The sequence below is a fragment of the Arachis stenosperma genome, chromosome 4, assembly GCF_014773155.1.
Source record: "Arachis stenosperma cultivar V10309 chromosome 4, arast.V10309.gnm1.PFL2, whole genome shotgun sequence".
NCBI classification, from domain to species: Eukaryota; Viridiplantae; Streptophyta; class Magnoliopsida; order Fabales; family Fabaceae; genus Arachis; species Arachis stenosperma.
The window spans coordinates 521,027-542,533 of record NC_080380.1 but is presented as its reverse complement, the minus strand read 5'-3'; the positions used below and the strand labels follow the sequence as shown (position 1 = coordinate 542,533).

General features: G+C 33.2%; 3 protein-coding genes across 3 annotated transcripts; all 3 read left to right on the top strand.

Annotated features, from left to right (window-relative positions):
* The first annotated feature begins 3,880 nt into the window (after positions 1 to 3,880).
* On the top strand, positions 3,881 to 6,367 carry LOC130976147 (nitrile-specifier protein 5). Its single transcript, XM_057900915.1, has 2 exons — positions 3,881 to 4,015; positions 5,113 to 6,367. Exons 1-2 carry the CDS (start codon positions 3,986 to 3,988, stop codon positions 6,058 to 6,060), a joined length of 978 nt encoding a protein of 325 aa, XP_057756898.1. The 5' UTR covers positions 3,881 to 3,985; the 3' UTR covers positions 6,061 to 6,367.
* Positions 6,368 to 7,260: 893 nt separating this feature from the next.
* On the top strand, positions 7,261 to 19,160 carry LOC130976203 (uncharacterized). Its single transcript, XM_057900994.1, has 19 exons — positions 7,261 to 7,497; positions 7,647 to 7,774; positions 7,889 to 7,986; positions 8,067 to 8,281; positions 8,378 to 9,076; positions 9,169 to 9,317; positions 9,423 to 9,632; positions 9,791 to 9,940; positions 10,473 to 10,539; positions 11,130 to 11,981; positions 12,101 to 12,249; positions 12,357 to 12,575; positions 12,763 to 12,912; positions 13,294 to 13,393; positions 13,862 to 14,548; positions 15,228 to 15,376; positions 16,245 to 16,463; positions 17,610 to 17,759; positions 18,697 to 19,160. Exons 1-19 carry the CDS (start codon positions 7,344 to 7,346, stop codon positions 19,081 to 19,083), a joined length of 4,932 nt encoding a protein of 1,643 aa, XP_057756977.1. The 5' UTR covers positions 7,261 to 7,343; the 3' UTR covers positions 19,084 to 19,160.
* Positions 19,161 to 19,772: 612 nt separating this feature from the next.
* LOC130973876 (uncharacterized) lies at positions 19,773 to 20,558 on the top strand. Its single transcript, XM_057898563.1, has 3 exons — positions 19,773 to 19,949; positions 20,037 to 20,210; positions 20,520 to 20,558. The coding sequence occupies exons 1-3, from the start codon at positions 19,773 to 19,775 to the stop codon at positions 20,556 to 20,558; spliced, it is 390 nt and encodes a 129-aa protein (XP_057754546.1).
* The last annotated feature ends 949 nt before the right edge of the window (positions 20,559 to 21,507 follow it).

Here is a 21,507-nt window from a genome sequence, read left to right as displayed (position 1 = left end):
GTATATAATAATATAATAAATATAAACTAATTAGTTAGCTATTAAAATAAAAAATAGTTACTTTAATAAAAAATAAAATTAAAAAATCTTTATTACGAAAAAAAACTAGAATTTTATATATTTATTTAATAATAACCGGATTATAACTTGTTGATTATAATTTATTGAAATTTGATTATTTTTAAAATATTAATAAAAATATATTTCAAATTTTAATTTTAGGTTTTTGACTATTTTATATTTTTTATTTATGTAATACCGATTTTATCAGTTTAATCAGTAATTTATCGATTAAACCAATAAAACAGTAAATTAATAGTTTAATTGATTCAATTTTGACAACTATGCAAGTAGTTTGCAAGTAGTGTCTTAAACTAATGGTGAGAAATTGAAAGGCAAACTCAAGATGACTTTCCACCCAACATGAGTTTGTGGGGTGAGTGGAGAGATGTTAGCATATAGAATCAAGAATTTGTCCAAGAATAGAGTTTTTGCAGTTAGATAAGGACACGAATACGGACACAATATGGGATATGCAGTTATATGAATTTAAAATTCTTAAAAGATACACGAACTTGTTATATATATAAAATATAAAATATTTTTTAGATAAATTATAATAATATTTTGATATTTTAGTGATATTAACATATAAATTAATTTTTAGTTATTTTTAATATTTTTTTAATTATATGAATTATTTAAAATTTTTTATTTTAATAATTAATAATATATATTATTTTTAAATTTATTTTAAAAATATATATTAAAAATAAAATTAAAATAAAAAGACAAATTAATTTTTATTGAATATTAGATAAATTAATTTTTAACGAAATAAAAAGATAAATTAATCTTTTATCTTTTAAAATTTTAGATACCTGAATGCATCAATTATATTATTTTTTGAAAAATTAGGCATTAATTTGTCATTTTTATAAAAATATTAAGGATTAATTTGCCTTTTTTCTGAAGAATTACTTTGTTAAATATTCTAAAAGGTCATTTTTTTCCCCGAAAAGTTAAATAAAAGATTTTAACTGCCAATGATATTTTAAATTAGATTAAATTAATGTTTGTGTCCTTATTGCTACAACTTTACAAGTCAACTTTGTGTGAGCCACATCAGGATGGCATTACCCAGACCGGTTCACTTGAATAAATAAAATTTTCATGACGTAGGATACTAGGCTTAGACAATGATATACATGAAATTGGAAAATTTTGAAGTGTACCGCAAACACAGATTTTTTAATTGTTCTAATAATTAATTTTAATTAATATATATTATATATATATTTTTTATAATTTAAATTAACCGTTGAAATAACTAAAATACTAATATTTCTACTACACTTAAAATTCTTCCAATCCATAAAGGTACCTGAACCACTAGCCACCTATAAAAGGTTCAATCGTCTATGTTTTGTTTTATTTTATTTCTTCAGTAAACCAAAGTACCAAACTTCGAATTATCAAATAAATATCTTTTAAATTTGTTAAAAATATAACAAAAAGTACCAAACAATTAATATATACTTTTAAAAAGAGATTTTTAAAATCGGAGTTTGATTCAAATTATTGTAAATATAGTTAAAAAGAATATTTTTAGAAAGCATTAATAATTTTGCACTAAATGAATATTTTTATAATTTTTTGTAAATGATCAAAACTTTTTAGTATATGCATATTTTATAATATTACCTGTCTTAAAATTAGAACTATTAAATATACCACATTAAATATTTTAACAAATACGAAGTTTATCAAGATGAGAATATATAATATATTTTAATAAAGAAATTTTGAGTTCGTGTTTATAAATTAGTAAAAATATATTTTTTATAAATTATATATAACACAGGATATTTCAAAAACAATTGTATACCAAATTATAATTTTGGAAAACATGTTTGTCGAGACAAAAAAGATATATATAAAATAATTAGAGGATAGCATTTATTATTTTTAATATTTTTTTAATTATCAACTAAGAGTTTGTTTTGATGTTATTTTTGAAAAAGATCTTTTTTTTAAATGATATTTTTTAAAATATCTTTTACAAAAATAAAAGTGATTTTATGTTTGGATATCTTATGTAAAAAGATCTTTTTATTTATCAATTATATTTGGATAAAATAAGATAAAAGTATTTTTTTTGTTCATTTATGATGTGAAGAACATCTTTTTTTTTAGAATTAAATCTCAAAGTAGTCCCTGAACTTGCAATCGAGCCTCACGGTCGTCCCTAAACATACAATGGCTTCAATATTGTCCCTGAATTTAACAAAGGTGACTCACGGTCGTCCCTGAAGCATTTTTCGAAGAATATTCCTTAACGGCGTGATGACGTGTACTGAGAGACGCCACGGCAGATAGGTGACGTGGCTGTTATCGTTATTTGACTCAATTTATGTCCACCATTAGAAGTCACCATCTTTCTTCTTCTCTGCTATCCTTTTTCTTCTTCTATGCCACATCTCCTTCAACCAAAGTAGCATAATCATATAGGATGAACCCAAATGATATCCATGCAAATTCAATTTAGCCTCCGATAAATCCTACACTATTACCTCTCACACAAGAATCCAGTAACTCCTTAAGTTCGGAAATCATTTTCACTGTCGATTACCTCCTGAATGAGTTGCCATTGTGGATTGAGAAGTTGAATGAGATGTCTGAACTTCTCATCTTCTTAAGCCAGGAAACCATTTCTATGTACTCACCATGAGTGCCAAAAGTTGAAAGAAACATATTGGTATAAACAGTGTCAATCTCAAAGCCACTTCACTTCATTTGATCCACAACTCTCTGCAAATCATGGAACAACCCCAACCTCCCATAACCATACATAATGGACTTCAACTCAAAAGTTAAAGGGTCAATCGCTCCACCATTGTCTCTCAAATCCTCAACCAAATTCTTGGCTTCACGAGGCCTATCCATTGCACATAAAGTACTAATCATATACTCAAAAGTCCTACATTTATGTAAACAGAGGAAGAACTACAAAAAAGCTGGTTCATGTAATAATAAGCAACATCAAAACCTTTCGGTGAGTCTCGCTTGGAGTGTGACTTAAGAAATTTACAGTAAAAAAAGAGCAAACTCTGTTTTGAGATTCGAGCTTGGAAATGGCCTCAAAGATCAGAGTTTCAGCTTCCTCAAAATGACTCAATTGATCAATAAGCGCTTTAGGGTCAGAAACAATGGTAGGGTTCCAAGTGAACTAGAGAGCTTGGACTATACATGAATAAAACTGCAAAATTTTGGAGAATTAGAAAATGAGAAAAGAAGAAAAGGGTTTAGGATTTACAGCACTTACAGAGAGAGCAAGAGAAGAAAGGTGAAAACAGGAGAAGGAAAGAAATAGAAGATGACAAAATAGTGTCTTCTAATAGTGAAAGAAGAAAGAAAGTGACTTCTAATGGTAGACACAGGTGGAACTCAAATTGGAGACTAGGATTATAAATCACTTAAAAGGACTAAATAGCAGCCACATCATCTATCCACCATGATATTTCTTAGTACACGTCATCACACCGTTAAAGAATATTTTCTAAAAAATATTTCAAGGACGATTCGTAAGTCACTTTTATTAAATTCAGAGACAATATTAAAGTCATTGTAAGTTTAGAAATGACCGTGAGACTTGATTATAAGTCCAGAGACCATTTTAAAATTTAACTCTTTTTTTAAAAAAAACTTAAAAAAATATAAATTATAACTTTTCAAAAAAAATATTTTTTAAATTTTTTTAATACTTTATTTTTATTATTAAAAATTTGTCAAATATATTAAAAAAAAATTTATTAAAAAAATATTTTTTTATCAATTTAATAGCTACCAAACAACACTACATTTATTTTTTAGTCGAAGAGTTTAATAGCAATATTATTTCTCTATATATATGGTACACAGGAAGCAGTAGGTAAGTAATGACTGAGGCCAAATCACATTGCAGCTAATTTGGTGTCAAGCGTCAATGGTGGTCAGTCATGGCACTTGGTTCCAGGTCTGCTTTCTGTTCCTTCCCTCTGCTTATCAATCTTAACTTGTGCATGTTCTTAATTATATATATATTTTTTTGTTTCTTTTCTACTGAAATAAGAATTATTTCCAAAGATAATAGGTCTTCGATGTTGTACACCAGTGCTCTTCCTGTGGCGCTGCAATTTCTTAGTTGTTATTGTTTTCAATGAGGGTTTGCTGCATGTTCTTGTCAAAAATTGAATATTATATCTTGATTATAGTGATTTCCTACATAATATTCCATAGTAGTTTTTTCTTTAAAGATGAAATATTTCAACCAAACGTGGGAATCTGAACTTTTTCGATAAAGATTTCACGTGAAAATTAGGTCTCTTATCAGATAGATCACATAAAGTCTGAGTAACACTTCATTTTATTGATATGAGTTAAATGTCCAGTGAGTATAGAAAAAAAGTAAAATTCCTTTCCGGTCCCTTGTCTTTTTCAATTTAGACTATCCGCACCTTAAGGATTGGAAAATGATAATCTGCTCCCTATCCTTTCTTTATGAGCCCTTCTATGAGAATTTTCGGCAAAAAGTGGTGGAAAATGCTTATGTGATATTAGCTTGTATGATCTAACCTTCACCTATCCTATATTGATGATAATTATTTGATTGAAATTATTTATGGTCTATTCAGTCATCAAAGAGACATTGCTGAGGGATGATAACCCTTTGATGGGACATCGTTTTGATGATTATGTAGGAGCTAAACAATTCCAATCAAATAGTTATAATCAAATAGTTATCATCCACGTAGGACTGATGAAGGTTAGGTCATACAAGTTATATCACTCGCATTTTCCATCATCCTTTGCCAAAAATTATCACAGAAGGGCTTATCCGTATAATGAAAATGAAGGACAAGGGACAGCTTGTCATTTTTAAATTGTGTGGGTTGTCTAAATTAGAGAAGGATAGGGACCGAAAAGGGGTTTTACTCAGAAAAAATTAAATCATCCATTACTATGAGAGGTTGTGATGACTAGTGAGTAGTATGTGGAGGGTACTTAGGTAGAAGTTAGTGATAGCGATAGGATTAGCTGTATAATCTTATCTTTGATGATCACTTGTTTCAGCTTGATCAAAAAGGAGCTGGTCCTGGAGCAAGAAGTTCACATGCTGTTGCCATAGTAGGACAAAAGCTCTATGCATTTGGGGGTGAATTCGCGCCACGTGTCCCCGTTGATAACAACGTACACGTCTTCGACCTCAAGACTCTCACATGGTCTGTGGCTGATGCATCCGGGGATACCCCACCACCACGTGTGGGTGTGACAATGACTGCAATTGGAGATACCATCTATGTATTTGGTGGAAGAGATGCTGAACACAATGAGCTCAATGAGCTCTATTCTTTTGATACTAAGATCAACAATTGGGCCTTAATTTCAAGAGGAGACCACGGGCCTCCTCACCGCAGCTATCATTCCATCACCGCCGATGACCGGAACGTCTATATATTTGGTGGTTGTGGGGTTTCCGGGAGGCTCAACGATTTATGGGCCTTTGATGTTGTCGATAACAAGTGGACCGAGTTTCCATCTCCGGGCACAAACTGCAAAGGCAGAGGTGGCCCCGGCCTCGCAGCTGTCCAAGGAAAAATATGGGTAGTCTATGGTTTTGCTGGAATGGAAGTGGATGATGTGCATTGCTTTGATTTGATCAGCAAAACATGGTCCCAAGTTGAAACAAGTGGACAGAAACCATCAGCGCGTAGTGTGTTTTCAACAGCCAGTTATGGAAAACACATAATCTTGTATGGTGGGGAAATAGATCCTAGTGACCAAGGTCATATGGGTGCTGGCAAATTCTCTGGTGATGTTTTTGTGTTGGACACAGAGACACTAGAGTGGAAGAAGTTGGAAGAAAGAGTGGACTCTGGTTCCCATCCCGGGCCTCGTGGATGGTGTGCATTCGCCGGTGCTCAGCGAAACGGTCAAGAGGGCTTACTGGTATATGGCGGGAACTCTCCCAGCAATGATAGGGTTGATGACATTTTCTTCTTAGCCCTGTGTCAGAACTAGTAACTGCATTATGTTTGATATGTTTCTGGAAACATGTGATTGGGTAAGGTGATAAGAGTATAATGAGTGTGAACTAGTAATCTTTTGTACTTGAGAAATTTCAGTTTGTGTGTATGTAATAAAATAGCAAGAAGTGTGTGAAAATTCTCAGGTTTGGCTTATTTAATGGTTTAGTTTATTCTTGTATTTTGATTTGGTGTTGCAAGAACTTGTGATTGTGAATCTTTGCCGTTGTTAGAGAAAATGTTCTGATAGTTGTGAGATACACTCAGTTAACTTACTCTTGACATCAGATATTTGTTGACAATGCTTATTAGAGTTCTATTAAAAGAAGAATATAAAGAAATACTACTTACTACTTGTACTTTCATACACATGCATAATCATAATTCCATACCATCTAAAACAATATTCAACATCATCTAGTAATCAAAACCATAAGCATAAGAAAATTTCCATAAATTAATCATAATCACATAAGTAAAAACATTCATCCATTCATTTTAATTTCAGAATTTCGGGTGCTATTTCTTTCCTTTAAGGATTATTAAGTCAAAATTAATTTCTTTGGAGGCTAAAATGATAATTTATTCTTTATGAGGTATATGAAATCCATATCAGCTGAATTCCACATCCCATCACATCACGAACAGAAACTAGTGGAGTGTATATAAAAAAAGAAAAGTGAGTATACATACTATAACTCAAATATGAAATAAAAAATAATCTTCTTTATCTTGGTAATTTCGTTGCTCAACCAAGAAATACTATGCTTTAATTTTATCGAACAGCTTTGTCAAAAATATATTCCCCCAATGTCTGGAACAAACTGACAAATTCAAAAAGGGGCAGTGGTAGTATTTAGGAAATGAGCATAGATTTTGTCAAACAATAATAATAATAATAATAATAATAATAATAATAATAATAATAATAATAATAATAATAATCTTCAAACCAACTTGAGTTAGTCGAGTGGTCAGCTCACTCGTATGCTAAGCAAGTGTCGAGGATTTGAATCCCGTCTTGTGTATGCAATAACTCATTGGTCGGTGACAGATCCTTAAATGGAACTCAATCCGCGACAAATTAGTTCTTAGCATTCTTAAGAGGAACATTTACTTAGGATACCCGATATTGGCAAGGAATGTTACCATATGACAGATGTTCACATACAATGACAAATCAGATTACCTTATAACCAAAGAGACACACTTGATCAAGTTCTCTCCCGGGACTCCATTTTTCATGTCCATATATCAAGGAGTTGAAAGTGATTAGTGATGGCCATGGAAGAGAACAATGTGGTGGTGATTCAAGATGCGTCGAAAGAGCTTCATACAAGAGTGTTTTCATGGGCTATAGATAGCGGCTTAGCACTGAAGGCAGCAGATAAGGTCACTCTAGTTTCAATCATGCATCAGATACACACTCCTAGTATGTAATCTTTCTGAAACAATTCATCTTATTCAATCCTCAGCTGAAGTATTAGTAATAATAATAAGTGGAATATAAACAGTGTAAAAAACTCTTGAAATGACTAAATAGAGTGTATGCATTTTGTTAATGAATAATATCCCTTGTAGTGGGATATTATTGCAGTGTGCATGGACTGAATAGGAGGATTGTGGCCGAAGAAGCCACGAGGAAGATGGAAGAGTATCTTCAGAATGATGAGCTTGCTCAGATTGCTAAACTTTATGAATCAAATGAGGTATGTAAGTTTGAAAGTTTGAAAGAACAAGCCTAATTATTTCATTTCTAGCAAGAAGATTTTCAGAGGAAGCTTTACAGGCTGCAATTTTTGTGAACTGCATAATATTTTCAGGTTGCATTTAAGATTCAGTTGGTTACAGGATCTCCATTAAAGGAACTTGCTTTAAAAGCAGCCATTAATCTAAAGGCAACTTGGCTTATACTTGACAGGTCAGGCAAAATAAAAGCACACAAATGTTGTAGCTGTATTATTTTTTACCATATTAATCTAAGATGCATCTCATTCATAGGCAACTGAAGAAAGATGCAGAGTTTTTCCAGCAGAAGCTTTCTTGTGGTATATCAAGATTAAAGCGAAACAATCGGATCGTACACCTACGAGCCCCTACTGATATCCCCACAGAGATTCAATGTAGCAGCCATGAAACATTTGATCAAAGTTTACCAGAACCAGCATTTGAAGATCTTTTCCTCACTGTTGATGATTTCAATAAGAGTAATGCTGGTGTGCAACACTGACTTCACTATGTTTCAGCCTATTTATTCTTAGTGGTTTCACTTCTAGGCATTCCTGAATATATAAACATTCCAATGATTGCAGAAATAAATGTTGATGAGTCGAGCTTGAGTCGAATACAAGGCAGGTGCCAACGCCGAAAGGCCATCAACACATTTGTGACTAACAGGGAAGAAATAAACAATGATGAAGAAACAGGTGAAATAGAAAGAGGGAAGCAAAGAGAGGATGATGAACAGATAAAAAGCATGCTCCTTGAGGAGGAGATGGACACAACAGTTGTAACTAACAATGATGAAATAACAGCTCAGGACAAAGAGCAGACACAGAACTTGTTCCATGTTGAGGCTTGGAGCTTAAGGCATCCATCAAACATCTATGAAATGAATGAGATTGATCAACCGAGCGACAAGGAAAGCGCTTCAGAAGAGCTGTTATGCTCTATCTGCAAAATCAGACGGCCTAATATCGAATGGAAAAAGGAATTCACATATGAAGAACTCCAAAATGCCACAGATGGATTCTCATTGAAGAACTGTCTCTCTGAAGGTGGCTATTTGTCTACTTTCAAAGGCCAGCTAGAGGGCGAGTTGAAAATAGTAGTTAAGCAGCATGAGCTAAGAAGTTCTCAGGAAAGGGAGAAAATCCAATCCGAAGTTCGGTCTACTCTCAAAGTTAGACATAAGAATGTGGTCATGCTGTTGGGTTTAACCACAGAAGCAAGCTTCCTATTGACCGTGTCTGAGTATGCCTGCAACGGTTCACTCGACATGTATCTATCAAGTAAGATATCTACCATATGTGTGTGTGTGCATGTGTAATATATAAACAAAGGAGTAGAGAATTTTACTGTTTGAACTTGTTTCATTATGCAGAGGAAAGCAGCAGATCTTTGACTTGGAGAGAAAGGAAGAAAGTGGCAATAGGTCTTGCAAGAGGTCTAAAGTACCTACATGAAAATAGCATAATCCATGGCAATGTAAAACCAAGTAACATTCTTCTGACACATGAATTCAACCCACTGGTACTTAACTTGAATTCTAAAAGCTGAGTTTCAAACTAAGTATAACTATCCACATTTTCATGCTATATATCTAATCATTACTCTGAAATGTAAGTATGTAATTAGATTGGAGATTTTGGATTCGGTAAAAAGATTGAGTTCAGGAAGTTCAACAAAGATAAAAGTGCAAATTCTGACTACATAGCACCAGAGCATCAGGAGAGGGGAAAAGTATCAACTAAGGCTGACGTGTACTCGTTCGGAGTGGTTCTGCTAGAGCTGATCACCGGACGTAGGGTTAAAGGTCACTCTGCAGATAAAAGCCTTGTTGGATGGGTAGGAACATAATATTATTATTATTACTTTCACATCCTATTAGATAGTATTCAATGATTGAGTGATAAATTGGTTCAGAAGCTTCAATGTTTACATTCTCAGTGATTTTGTTAAGTTCATTATACAAAATTGATGTTCATTTCTTTTTCCCTTTTCAGGCCAAGCCTCTTCTTAAGGGAAAGCAGTACACACAACTTGTAGATCCCACTCTCAGCAAGTCATATGAGGAGGAAAAGCTTCAATGGCTGGTCCAAGTAATAGATCAATGTCTTAAAAAGAGTCCAAAGGATAGAATGTCCATGAATATGGTAAGTATCAATAATCTGCAATATTCATTCACACAGAGCAAATTGTTGAACACAGAAAGCATGTTGTCCTATAATGCAACACCATATCATACTTTTTTTTCAAGTTATTTTCTCGTTTTTCTTTTATTTAAGTCAACTCATGTGTCTTCAGTCTGGGATAAGGAATCATGGTGCCTCCAGCATAACCGCATAAGAAAATGGAACTCTTGAATCCTAGACAAATATTGTGAAGAAAAATTCTTTTATGTATTGAAGCTGCATAAGAGTTCATAGGATAGCAGTCAAGTATGACTTATATGCATATTCAAAAATCAATATACACATTGAACTTTAGGCTGCTTTTGGTTCTGAGAATATACGTACCTTCGTAGAATGGACCATAACATGAACTATAAGAAAAACAAATGAGTTGGATAGTTTATTTTGACTCATTACAAGATATTCATTGTTGCCTCACATTCTGGCAATTTTTTCATTTGTAGATTGTCAATAAATATCATTTACATCAACATGTTCATGTGGAAAATTTCAGGTTGTTTCTGCATTGCAAGACTTAGAAGATAGCGAGCAACACTTCATTTTAGAAGAACTTACTCCAGGTAATTCATGCAATCAGAATTGTCAAGATCTCTGCAAATGCCAAATGGACAATTTAACAGAAAAGAAAGTTATGACTATATTTCAGCATATAAAGTTTTCCAAAAGAGGAACTAACAAAATATTAGTGGAAATGTTTGTAAACTCTGGTAATCACTATTACTTGGACAAACATTTCTAATATATGAACGGGATAAAGTATGTTTTTTGTCCCTAACGTTTATGATTTTATGCAAAAATACTCTTAACGTTTAATTGAATTGAATTTTGTCCCTAATGTTTTCGATTTGCATCAAAATACCCCCGGATATTAACTTTATCGAAAACATTAGGGACAAAATTGAAAATGTCTAAGGGTGGTTTTAAAATAAGTCGAAAACATTAAGGACAAAATTGAATGAATTGAAAACGTTAAGGACAAAATTGAATGAAATTAAACGTTAGGAACAAAAAGCATACTTTACCCGTTCAAACTAAAATCCCAATACATGTGGAAGGCACTGTCCAGAATTGACATAATTAAATTCCTCTTTGTTGCTTCTTTAAATCCTTTCATTGAAGTGAAAAATGGTATTAACTATTGCAAATGTAGGTCCAACAGAAAATAATCAGCCAAGCCAAAAACCAGAACAGACAGAGAGCAGGTCCTACATTGAAAAAGGGAGGTTAAAACTAATAGTTGAAAATAACAATTTCTACAAAACAAGCCAGGAAAACTCTGATCACCTGAACCAGGTTGAAGAACAGATGCAAAGCAAGTCTGTAGCAGAGGAAAGGAGTCATCAAAAGATGATAAACTATGAACACATGATGGATCAGACAGTTGTTGATCAGCTGAATCAGTATGACAAACAAGTGAATAGCAACCTCTATGGGCAGACCATAGCTGACCAGCCAAGAAATGATCAAGAACAGCAGAGATGCTCATCTGAAATTCAAATAGGCTCGAATTCACACGGTACAGCTATAAATCAAAGTTATCAAACAAAAGTAGATTGGCCGAACCAGAATAAAATACAATCACAAAGCTGCTCAAGTGAGAATTTGTTTGCTGGATATCAAAGTGAAGCCATTTTGGAGAATTTGAAATCCTCTAAATGCTCTATTTGCAAAAGTAAACGGCCAAATATTTCATGGCAAAGAGATTTTACTTATGATGAACTCCTCGAAGCTACCGAAGGATTTTCAATTAAGAACTCCCTATCTGAGAGTAAAGATGGACCAACTTTCAATGGATTGCTAGAGAGCAAGATAAAAATAGTGGTTAAGAAATATCAAATCACTAAGCCTCAGGAAGAGAAGATTTTCAAGTCAGAGGCCGACTTGCTGTCCAAGGCTCGACACAAAAATGTGGTCATGCTCTTGGGTATATGTGCAGCTAAAAACCAATTGATGATTGTGTATGAGCAAGCATGCAATGGTTCACTTGATAAGTACCTATCAAGTAAGGACTCTAACACATAACCTTTTTACTTATAATATATAAATGAAGTTTAAGCAGTTTATGCTTGGAAATTGAAACTGATTAGAAGGTATGTTGAAAGAACTTCATATATTGTGCAGGAGGAAACTTCCAATCATTGACTTGGAGAGAAAGGATAAAAGTAGTAGTAGGTACAGCCAGAGGCTTAAAGCATCTACATGCGAATAATATAGTTCATGGAAGTATAAAATCAAGTAACATTCTACTAACACATGACTTTGAACCACTGGTACTTACTTGAACCTTATTGCATGCAAAAGCTTTGAAGTTTCAATACTTTAAGAATATGTTGTCTTAATAAACAAACTTCTATACATAATTGTTTAAAATGTTTAGATTGGAGACTTTGGCTTTCCAAAAGTGAGGCTAGAAACAAAGAAATCATACAAGGGTAAGGAAGCAAGCAATTCTGGATATGCGGCACCAGAGTGCACAGATAGTGGGAAAGTATCAACCAAGGCAGATGTATACTCCTTTGGAGTGGTTCTTTTAGAGCTGATCAGTGGCCGAAGCGCTGCAGACAAACTACCCGGAGGCAAAAGCCTCGTTGGATGGGTAAGAGAAGTTAATAATTTTATATTTTTAAACAGAACAAATTGTGACTATTTTAAAAAGTTTGTGCCTTATTTCCCATTATATACATGATAAAATCATGCAAACCATTTGTCCAAGGACAAAATGTCGTTGGACGGCATAAATAATTGCTTATGTAACTTATTATTTGTAAATATTTTCCTTGCAGGCAAGACCCCTATTGGGAGGAAAGAAGCACCCGCAGTTGGTGGATCCAAATATCAGCAACTTCTATGAAGAAGAAGAATTAAAATGGCTGGTCCAAGTAACAGAACAATGTCTCAGAAAGAATCCTAAGGATAGATCTTCAATGAATATGGTAAGTCCAAGTGAGATATATAATATTGTTAACCAAAAGGTTCATAAAACAATAAGTAAGGAAACACACTAGTTTACATAGGATAGCATAACTCAATGAAGCTCCTGATTTAAACAAGATAAAGACAAGCATGACCGAATCTTAAACCGTAAGAAAAATCTTAAAATGGGACCTAATCTTAACCTGTTCAATGAGATGCGCAGAGTTTTACATGTACTTTGATGCAGAGGCCCTTTGGAATTGAAGTGCATGTTTGGTAATAAAATGCTTTAAGGAAATATAGGCTAACCTATCCCACTTGTCCATAAGAACACAACGCTTTAACATGCATTATCAATAGCATGTCATTTGACACATGATGGTTATTCTGTCTTGTTCTAGGTTGTCTCTGCATTACAAGACTTAGCAGGTGCAGTTACAGACACAGATGAGTGCTGTTTTACTGAATATTCTTCCTCAGACATGCCATATTTAGCATATGGTGAGTCTTCATTGACTAGTTCATGCTGTTAACTTGAGAGAAGATTTATACTATCTTTATTTGGGGAATGGATATTCTCAATTTTTCCTTTCAATTGTTTTGTCAAGTTTGAACTCTCATCATACACTCCTTAAGTGAGACTAAGAAGATTTTGAATAGTAAAAGATCACAGCTGAGGAATGTACAATGAGAGATTAAACTCATTTTTTATAAATACAAAAAAAAAAAATTGAGTGGATTCATTCCCCTTTTTTGGTTTTATTTTTTTCAAAAATGATATGTGTACACTAAAAATCAGCCACCATGTCTTTGTGTATAAATACATACTCATTTTTTACGTGTATTTTATATTTCAACATGTATTTTATACGGGTGGCTGATTTGGTCGCTGATTTTTAGTGTTTACTTAGTATTGTTAAATTTTTTCTGTGAAAGAGACAGGAGGGACTTAACAATAACAAAATGTAGGTCAAATAAAGGCTGATTCGATGATTCGAACACAAGAACAAATTCAGATCAAACCATGGGTGGAGGAAAGAGACCTAAAGTTGGAGATTAAAACTCATGAGGTAATAGGTCAGAGTAAAGTTGAGCACCCAAGAAAAGATGGACAAAAGATGCAGAGCAACCCCCATGGGAAGGAGATTCCCAGAATGGTAGTATATCCTAATGACAAGACCCAGGAAGAAGAGGATATTATCGGAAGCTTCGACGTTGGGATGATGTGTAAAATAGAAGTAGACAGACAACAAAAGGTGAAACAAATGCAGGACTTATCAATTGAGAATCAAGGTGAAACCATTTTAGAGAGTTCAGAAACCTCTTTATGCTCAATCTGCAAAAGTAGAAGCATAAATAATACATGGAAAAAGGACTTCATTTATGAAGAACTTGAAGCTGCTACAGATGGATTTTCAACCAAGAATTCTCTATGTGAAGGTGGATGTGGACCTGCTTTCAGAGGTCAGCTAGATGAGCTGAAAATAGTTGTTAAGCAATACCACATGACAGAGAATGTCTTGTCAGAAGTTGAGCTGCTTAGAAATGCTAGGCATGAAAATTTGATAAGGATATTCGGTTCATGCATACAAGAAAGTCAATTGCTGATTGTATATGAACATGCATGCAATGGTTCACTTGACCAGCACTTATCAAGTAAGTATAAATCTGTGAATGTTGCATTTCTTAGGAACTTTTACCATGATCATATATATTCACAACTTCTAGATTCATGATATGTGTCTTCAATTCCATTAACTTAGCCAATTAGGTATCTCTTCATTCACATAAAGTTAACTCTTTTTGGTTCTTGAGCACCAGCTAGAATTTCTTCCTCCTTCGTTTCTTCGCGAAATCTCCACTTCCGCATGCTTTTCATCCATCTTCCCAAGCCATCCTTGACTCCTAAACATTAAACAACTTGAAAAAAAAATATCAAGATATCGAATGGAATAAAAGTGGAACTAATTTGATAATTTTTAAAATATAAAAAGCATGTTTAGTCAATTAAGTTCAATTAGGAAAATTTTCACAAAAGTATGCAATTAGAAGGACTAAGTGCAAGTTAAATTGATAAATTCCACTATTTTCAATCCAAAAACTATCGGAAAATATGGATTTATCAGTTCTTCTAAGAGTTTTGTATATAACAAGATATTGTTTGAGTTGCAAATTGTGAGTTTGTGACCAGACAAAAACAATAAGTCTCTTTGCAATTACTTTACCATATTTCTTAACAAATCTAGAGCATAATGTAAACGAGGTTTGACATCAACAACATGGACTTTTATCTAAAAAGTAAGTTAATACCAAATGAAATTTCCGAATCATGCAGGAACAAGTGGCAGATCATTAACATGGACAGAAAGAATGAAAGTCGCAAAAGGTGTTGCTAAAGGTCTTAAGTATCTACACGACAATAACATAATTCATGGAAGGATAAAGCCAAGTAACATTCTTCTAGATCATGAGTTTAACCCGCTGGTACTGACATGAACCTTAATTATAGAGAGCTTTTTTTAATTAAGCTACATTTCAATATAGGATAAAGTGTTCCGATATAGGTAGCATTTGTTTTGAGATGCTGAGACAGAAACTGAAAGAATGAGATTTAGTATCATGTTTGTTGGCTCAGATACTGGTGCTAAAATTTCTGTCTCTGTTCCCAAAATTTCAGTATTTCAGTACCTCTAAAAAGTAGTGACACAGGGAACTGAAATTTTTAGAGACTAAGACTGAAACTTTAATAATATTTTATACATAAAATACCCTCATTTCAATTAATTAATTTCAATTTTACCCTTTGTGCAAATTAAATTAGAGCTTCATTCTTGTTTCAATTTCTGTCTCCCACTTTGCACCAAACAGAATACTATTTTTTCAAGAAAATTATGACCAATTTAGCAATAGTTTATAAAAACAACCTTTAACAGAAGTAAATTAGACATAGTTATTATGCTTTATTGTTGAATTAGTCTTAAATTTTTTTAAAATTTAACTGTTAAGGTATATTTGAAAAACTTCAAGAATAAAATTGAACTAAAATAAAACTTAAGAATATTTTTAAAATTTTTGACAAATTTCAAGGACAAAAGAATAATGTTACACATCCAAGTCTTTTTTGTTAACCAAGTCTAATCAAATTAGTCTAACATAACAAAAATCAGTTACAGATAGCATTATTCTAAGTCTTATTATTTAACATGGTTAGACTTAGTTTATAAAAAGACTTGGATGTGTAGCATTACTGACAAAAAAATATGCTTTACCCTTCAATATATTATAAACAAGCTATTTGTCATCTGATCAAACCAACTCTTAGTTGAATCTTGAAAACAATGCATATTTTTAGCTTGCCGAATCTGTGTTCGGAAAAGGAAGATGTGAATTGAAGTACAACTGCAAGGATGAAAAAAAGGTCAATTGTGGATATATAGCTCCAGAGTATCAAGAAACAGGAAACTTAACAGATACGACAGATGTGTATTCTTTTGGTGTAATTCTTTTAGAGCTGATAACAGGCTGTATGATTACAGAAGCAGCATCAGAACAGAAATGTCTTGTTGAATGGGTATGATGCATATCATTTTACTCCTATAAATTATAGCTTATTGCAATTACAAGTTACAGCTACTAATTTTATGCTCTTTGATTATCATATGATTCATGTCATTTTGGAATCTTCAAGATCCAATAAATGAATGAACTAGTATTTTTACCCGTAATAATATTCTAAAGGGTAAGTTATTCAAAATAAATTGTATCTAAATATTTTAAAATTTTAAAAATTAATAATATCGAATGTTGTTGTAATAAATAATTAAATATTAAAGATTTTATCAACTAAACAAAAAAAAATAGGTGCCACTGTGACAAACGGTAGCATGCGAATAAATAATTTGAAAAGAATAGTATTTTAGTAGTAAGTTTTAGAAATGATAGCATAAGGTTAAAATGTCAAGCAAAATAGAGTGAGCGAAGAAATGAGAGAAAATTATATTTAATTGCAATAACATAGAGTGCTGTGTGGTACATTTTGATTGTCAAATTAATAATTGTCAAATTAATAATATATAATAGATCTTAATTTCAATTGCAATGAAAAAATATAATGTGATACATTTCAGTTATCAAATTAGAAACCAACTTGAGTTGGTCGAGTGGTCAGCTCACTCGTCCGCTTAAGCAAGTGTTGGGGGTTCGAATCTTGCCTTGTGCGTGCAGCAACCCATTGGCCAGCGGTATTCCCTTAAATGGAACTCAAATCCGCGACGGATTAGTTCCTGATCGGGAGGAAAGGATTAATGGTGATATGAGAAAATTAGGGAAAGAATTAAGTAGGTTAGAGAGAAAAGGAAGAGAATAATTTCATAGAAGAGAATTCCAAAGAAGAAAATATTTCAATTAACCTATTTCATCCCTTTTTTATTCCATCGCTGCTACTCTATTTATAGTAAATTCTACTCTTAATGAGAATTTTTTAATTGGACTATTGGACCCATTTTTACTCATTGCATAAAGTTTTCAATGCAATTGCAATGAAAAAATGTCATGTGATATATTTTAGTTATAAAATTAGTAATATTACTAGAAGTTCTAAAGAGAAAAAAGTATGCATTGTGTTAAATTTAGTTGAAATATGTAGTATTAGATTTTTCAAAACTTGACTGTTTTATAATTTACTCATTGCTCATGTGCATTGCACAAATCTCTTCAGGCAATCCCACTTCTTAGAGGGAGGAAGTATGTACTATTGTTGGATTCCAATATAAGCAGCCAATTTGATGAACAAGAACTGGATTTGTTGGTCCAGGTAATCGAAAAGTGCCTCCGAAAGAATCCGGAAGAAAGGTTTACTATGAATATGGTAAGATTATTACAAAATATATCCAGTAGAAAAGACTGATATAATTGTGGGATGGGGGCATTAATGAGATTGGTAATCAGATAGGCTTGATCACTTAAAAGGTTTAAAGACTGATATTATTACACATTTCTAGATCTTTCTAGAACTATACCTCAACTTACTCTATTAAAAGGTTTAAAGGTTCAATGGTTCAATCAAAGTTCAATTGATATAATATGTTTTTTCATAAAATATATTAATTTTTTTAACCATATAGCAGAAAGTTCTAAACTAGTTCACTGATTTTTGATAGAATTTTGCAACTGTTTCTTTTCGTCTAAACCAGATCGATCAGGTGACCCGGTTGGGTCCAGTTTTAAGAACCATGATATAAACAGTGACTACAAAATATAAGTTTCTCTTAACTATCACTTCATTTTATGAAAGTTTAATTTAGCATGATCTATTGAAGTTCAATTGGTATTTTATGGACATGCAAGTAAGGTATCAGGTTCCATTTACTACTACTAAAATGATTATGTGCTAGTTTGGATTAGTTTTTTTGAGCGAAAAAAGTACCTTTTTTTTAAATAAAATACTTTTATTCAATTTTTTTTGTGACTATACTTTTATTCAATTTAAAACCTATTTGGATACGTCTTTTAAAAAAAGTACTTTTATTAAAAAAAAAACAGAAGCAAAAGACGTTTTTAATATTTAAAAATTCTTTTTAAAAAGCCTATCCAAATGTAAAATAATTTTTGTCTGTACAAAAATAAAAAAATAAGTACTTTTTCAGAAGCCAATCCAAACTGACCCTATCTTTCACAACTTAATATGGTTACATTCTTACAGGTATCTTTTTAGACATTGCATCTTTTAATCACAATCTGATATAATATTATCTTGTTGACAAGCTATCACATGACAAATACATAATCAACCTTGTACATTGCAGGTTGTCTCAGTGCTGCAGCATGATGCTGTTGTTACTAGCAAAAGCTGTGTAGCTAAAGAGTCCTCTTTATCAGAGAAGTCATGCTTTTTCTTATGTAATGCTACTTCAGATGCAACAAGCTCAAAAGCCAAGAAGGAAGGTCTATACAATGAGGTTGTTGAAGAAAGAGAGGACAACATAACTTACAACGGAAGCGACGGTAAAACGAAGACGAGGGAAGAAAATAAAATGATGAAAATAGAAAAGAAAGAAAGCTTAAGCACCAAGCTACATGAATGTAATGAATGGTGCTTGTTTTATGGTGGAGCCAGGCACTTTTATCTTCAAGGGGCTAAGGAATATACAGTATGTCAAGAATTCTTTATTTTTAGTAATCAACTCATTTAAGGGGTTAGTTTTGTAATAATATTTCATAAAATATTCTTTCCAAAAAAATTGTGAGGACAAAATGAAAATGTGATTATGTGAAACTGGAGCCACATCTATAGGAACATTTTCTTTCTTTCTTGTTCATTATTTTTTTTTTTGGGTAGGCTATTCATTCTACCTACAATGAGAAAATAAAATAAATATATTTGTAGCAAAGAAAGAAGTTCCAACTTTGTTGAAAACTGAAAAGTACCTATTTTATTTTTTATATAAGAAAACTTTCTATGTTCCAATCTTCTTCACTTTTTTCTAAAGCTTATTATATGTTATTTGGATTGTATTTGCGCATTTCTTATTTTTTTTTTTAAGAGTAAAGTATCATTTATGTCCCCAACGTTTGGGGTAAGTCTCAAACCTGTCCCTAACGTTTTAAACGTCCTATTTGTGTTCCAAACGTTTCTAAAACGCATCAATGTTGTCCTACCGTCCAAATTACTAAGATTTGGTTAACGGCGTTACACACGTGGAGGTAACTGTACACGGTGGCAGGGCTTTTTTTATGTGACCGTTAATGAATTAAAAATAAAAGAAAAAAGAAACAGATAACCATCAAATAATGGTCCTCTTGGAAACCCTAATTCTGCAAATCTTCTCTCCTCTTTGATGCTGCACCTTATGCGAAGGTCGACTTCTCTCGTTGAAAAAAGATGGAGTCTGATGCATGCCAGTCTGAAGCAACACACGGCAGCAAGCAGGCGACAAGAAACAGAAACCAGGCACGCCGAAGGAGGAGTACGTGCTACTGTGGGGAACGGCCTGTGCTCGCCACCTCATCGACGGTCGAAAATCTCGGGCGGAGGTTCTGGGGTTGCGTTAACTTTGGGGTGAGTTTTAGCCATGCGTTTGTTGTTGTTGAGTTTTATGTTTTGACAATATGTGGGTGTGACTCAGTTGTGTCATATTTGGTATAGATTGGAGAAGAATGCGGCTATTTTGTATGGGCAGAACCAGAGGAAGAGCTCTCACAAGTTTCAAGGCTAAGGATGAAGGTCAGAAATTTGAAGAGCAAAATTGAGAAGGTTGAGTTCAGGTTCATGGTTGCAGTGGGAGTTGCTTTAGTTGGATGGACAGTTGCCCTAATATTGGTTTGTGAGAAAACAAGCAGCACCAAATTTGGGAGACTTTTACTACAATGAGGTGGAGATAGTGAGATTTAGGAGAATATCATTAGATCCCAACTTGTGCTCTGTTTTTTTGCCTAGAAATAGCACTGATGTTGACATGGTTGGTGTTTTGTTGAACTGAATGAGATTGTAATGAAATGATGTTTTGATGATTTAAGTTTGGGCAAATATTTGCTTGTGTTAAAAAGTGCAATGATATATTGTGCAGCTGCAATGTTATATTATGCATTCTGTTTATAGTGTTATATTTTGCATTGTTATATTTTGCAGCTGAAATACAGTGTTACATTTTGCATTCTGCTTAAATGAAGCAAGTCATGAGCATGACAACAATTTGAACTGTAATATATTACTTAATCAATAACCATTAAGAATGTCATTACCAAGAAGCACAAACTGGGTTCACAGCAAAATAACAAAACAGGAGCTACACTATTTGCTCCACAACAATTGTATCAGATAATTAGGCAAAAAGCACAATGGCTTTACAGCAAAATAACAAAATAGGAGCTAAAATGTTTGCTCCACAACAACTGTATGAGATAACAAGATAACAAAATGCAGTATTTAAACTGGTTATGGCAAATTCTAATGATACTAAAGAGAAAACAAGAAACTGCACACATCATCATCATCACATCTTCTTCCATGCCTTTGGAGGTGTCCTAGCCATAAACTTCAGCTGGGATATGCTGACGTGCTTGGATGGGGTTGGCAGCACTCTGAGATTGTTGTCCTTGGCAGCATCCTTGAGTTGTTGTCCAGAATTATTGTTTGTCGGGGTCATCTTAGCCTTCTTTGACATAGCCTGAGATTGCTGGGAACCGATATCATTGGAAGATGATTTTCTCTTCGGCCTTGATGTGGTGGTCTTCTTAGCTGCAACTTGTGATTGCCTAGAAGCCTGGCTGGAGATAGTACTAGACACAGTGCTTGAGATAGTGCTAGAAATGACTCTTGAAGCTCTTCTTGTAGACCCAGCAATTTTGTTTGCCTAGTTAACAGCCACAATCCGACATTACAATCTTTGAATGTAATTAGGCAAAATGAAGGTAAAACCAGTAAAAACAACTATTGTACTTACCGAACTAGTGGCAGCTACTTTCCGCTTCTTTGGACAGGTCCGTTTGTTGTGGCCTCTAGCAAAACAATAGGAGCACTTCTGAGTCTGCCCATCGCGAGACACTCCTCCCCTACCTGAATTCTCATCTGCAGCTTTATTCCGTTTCAGTTTAGGCCTTCCAATAGGTTTTCTGTA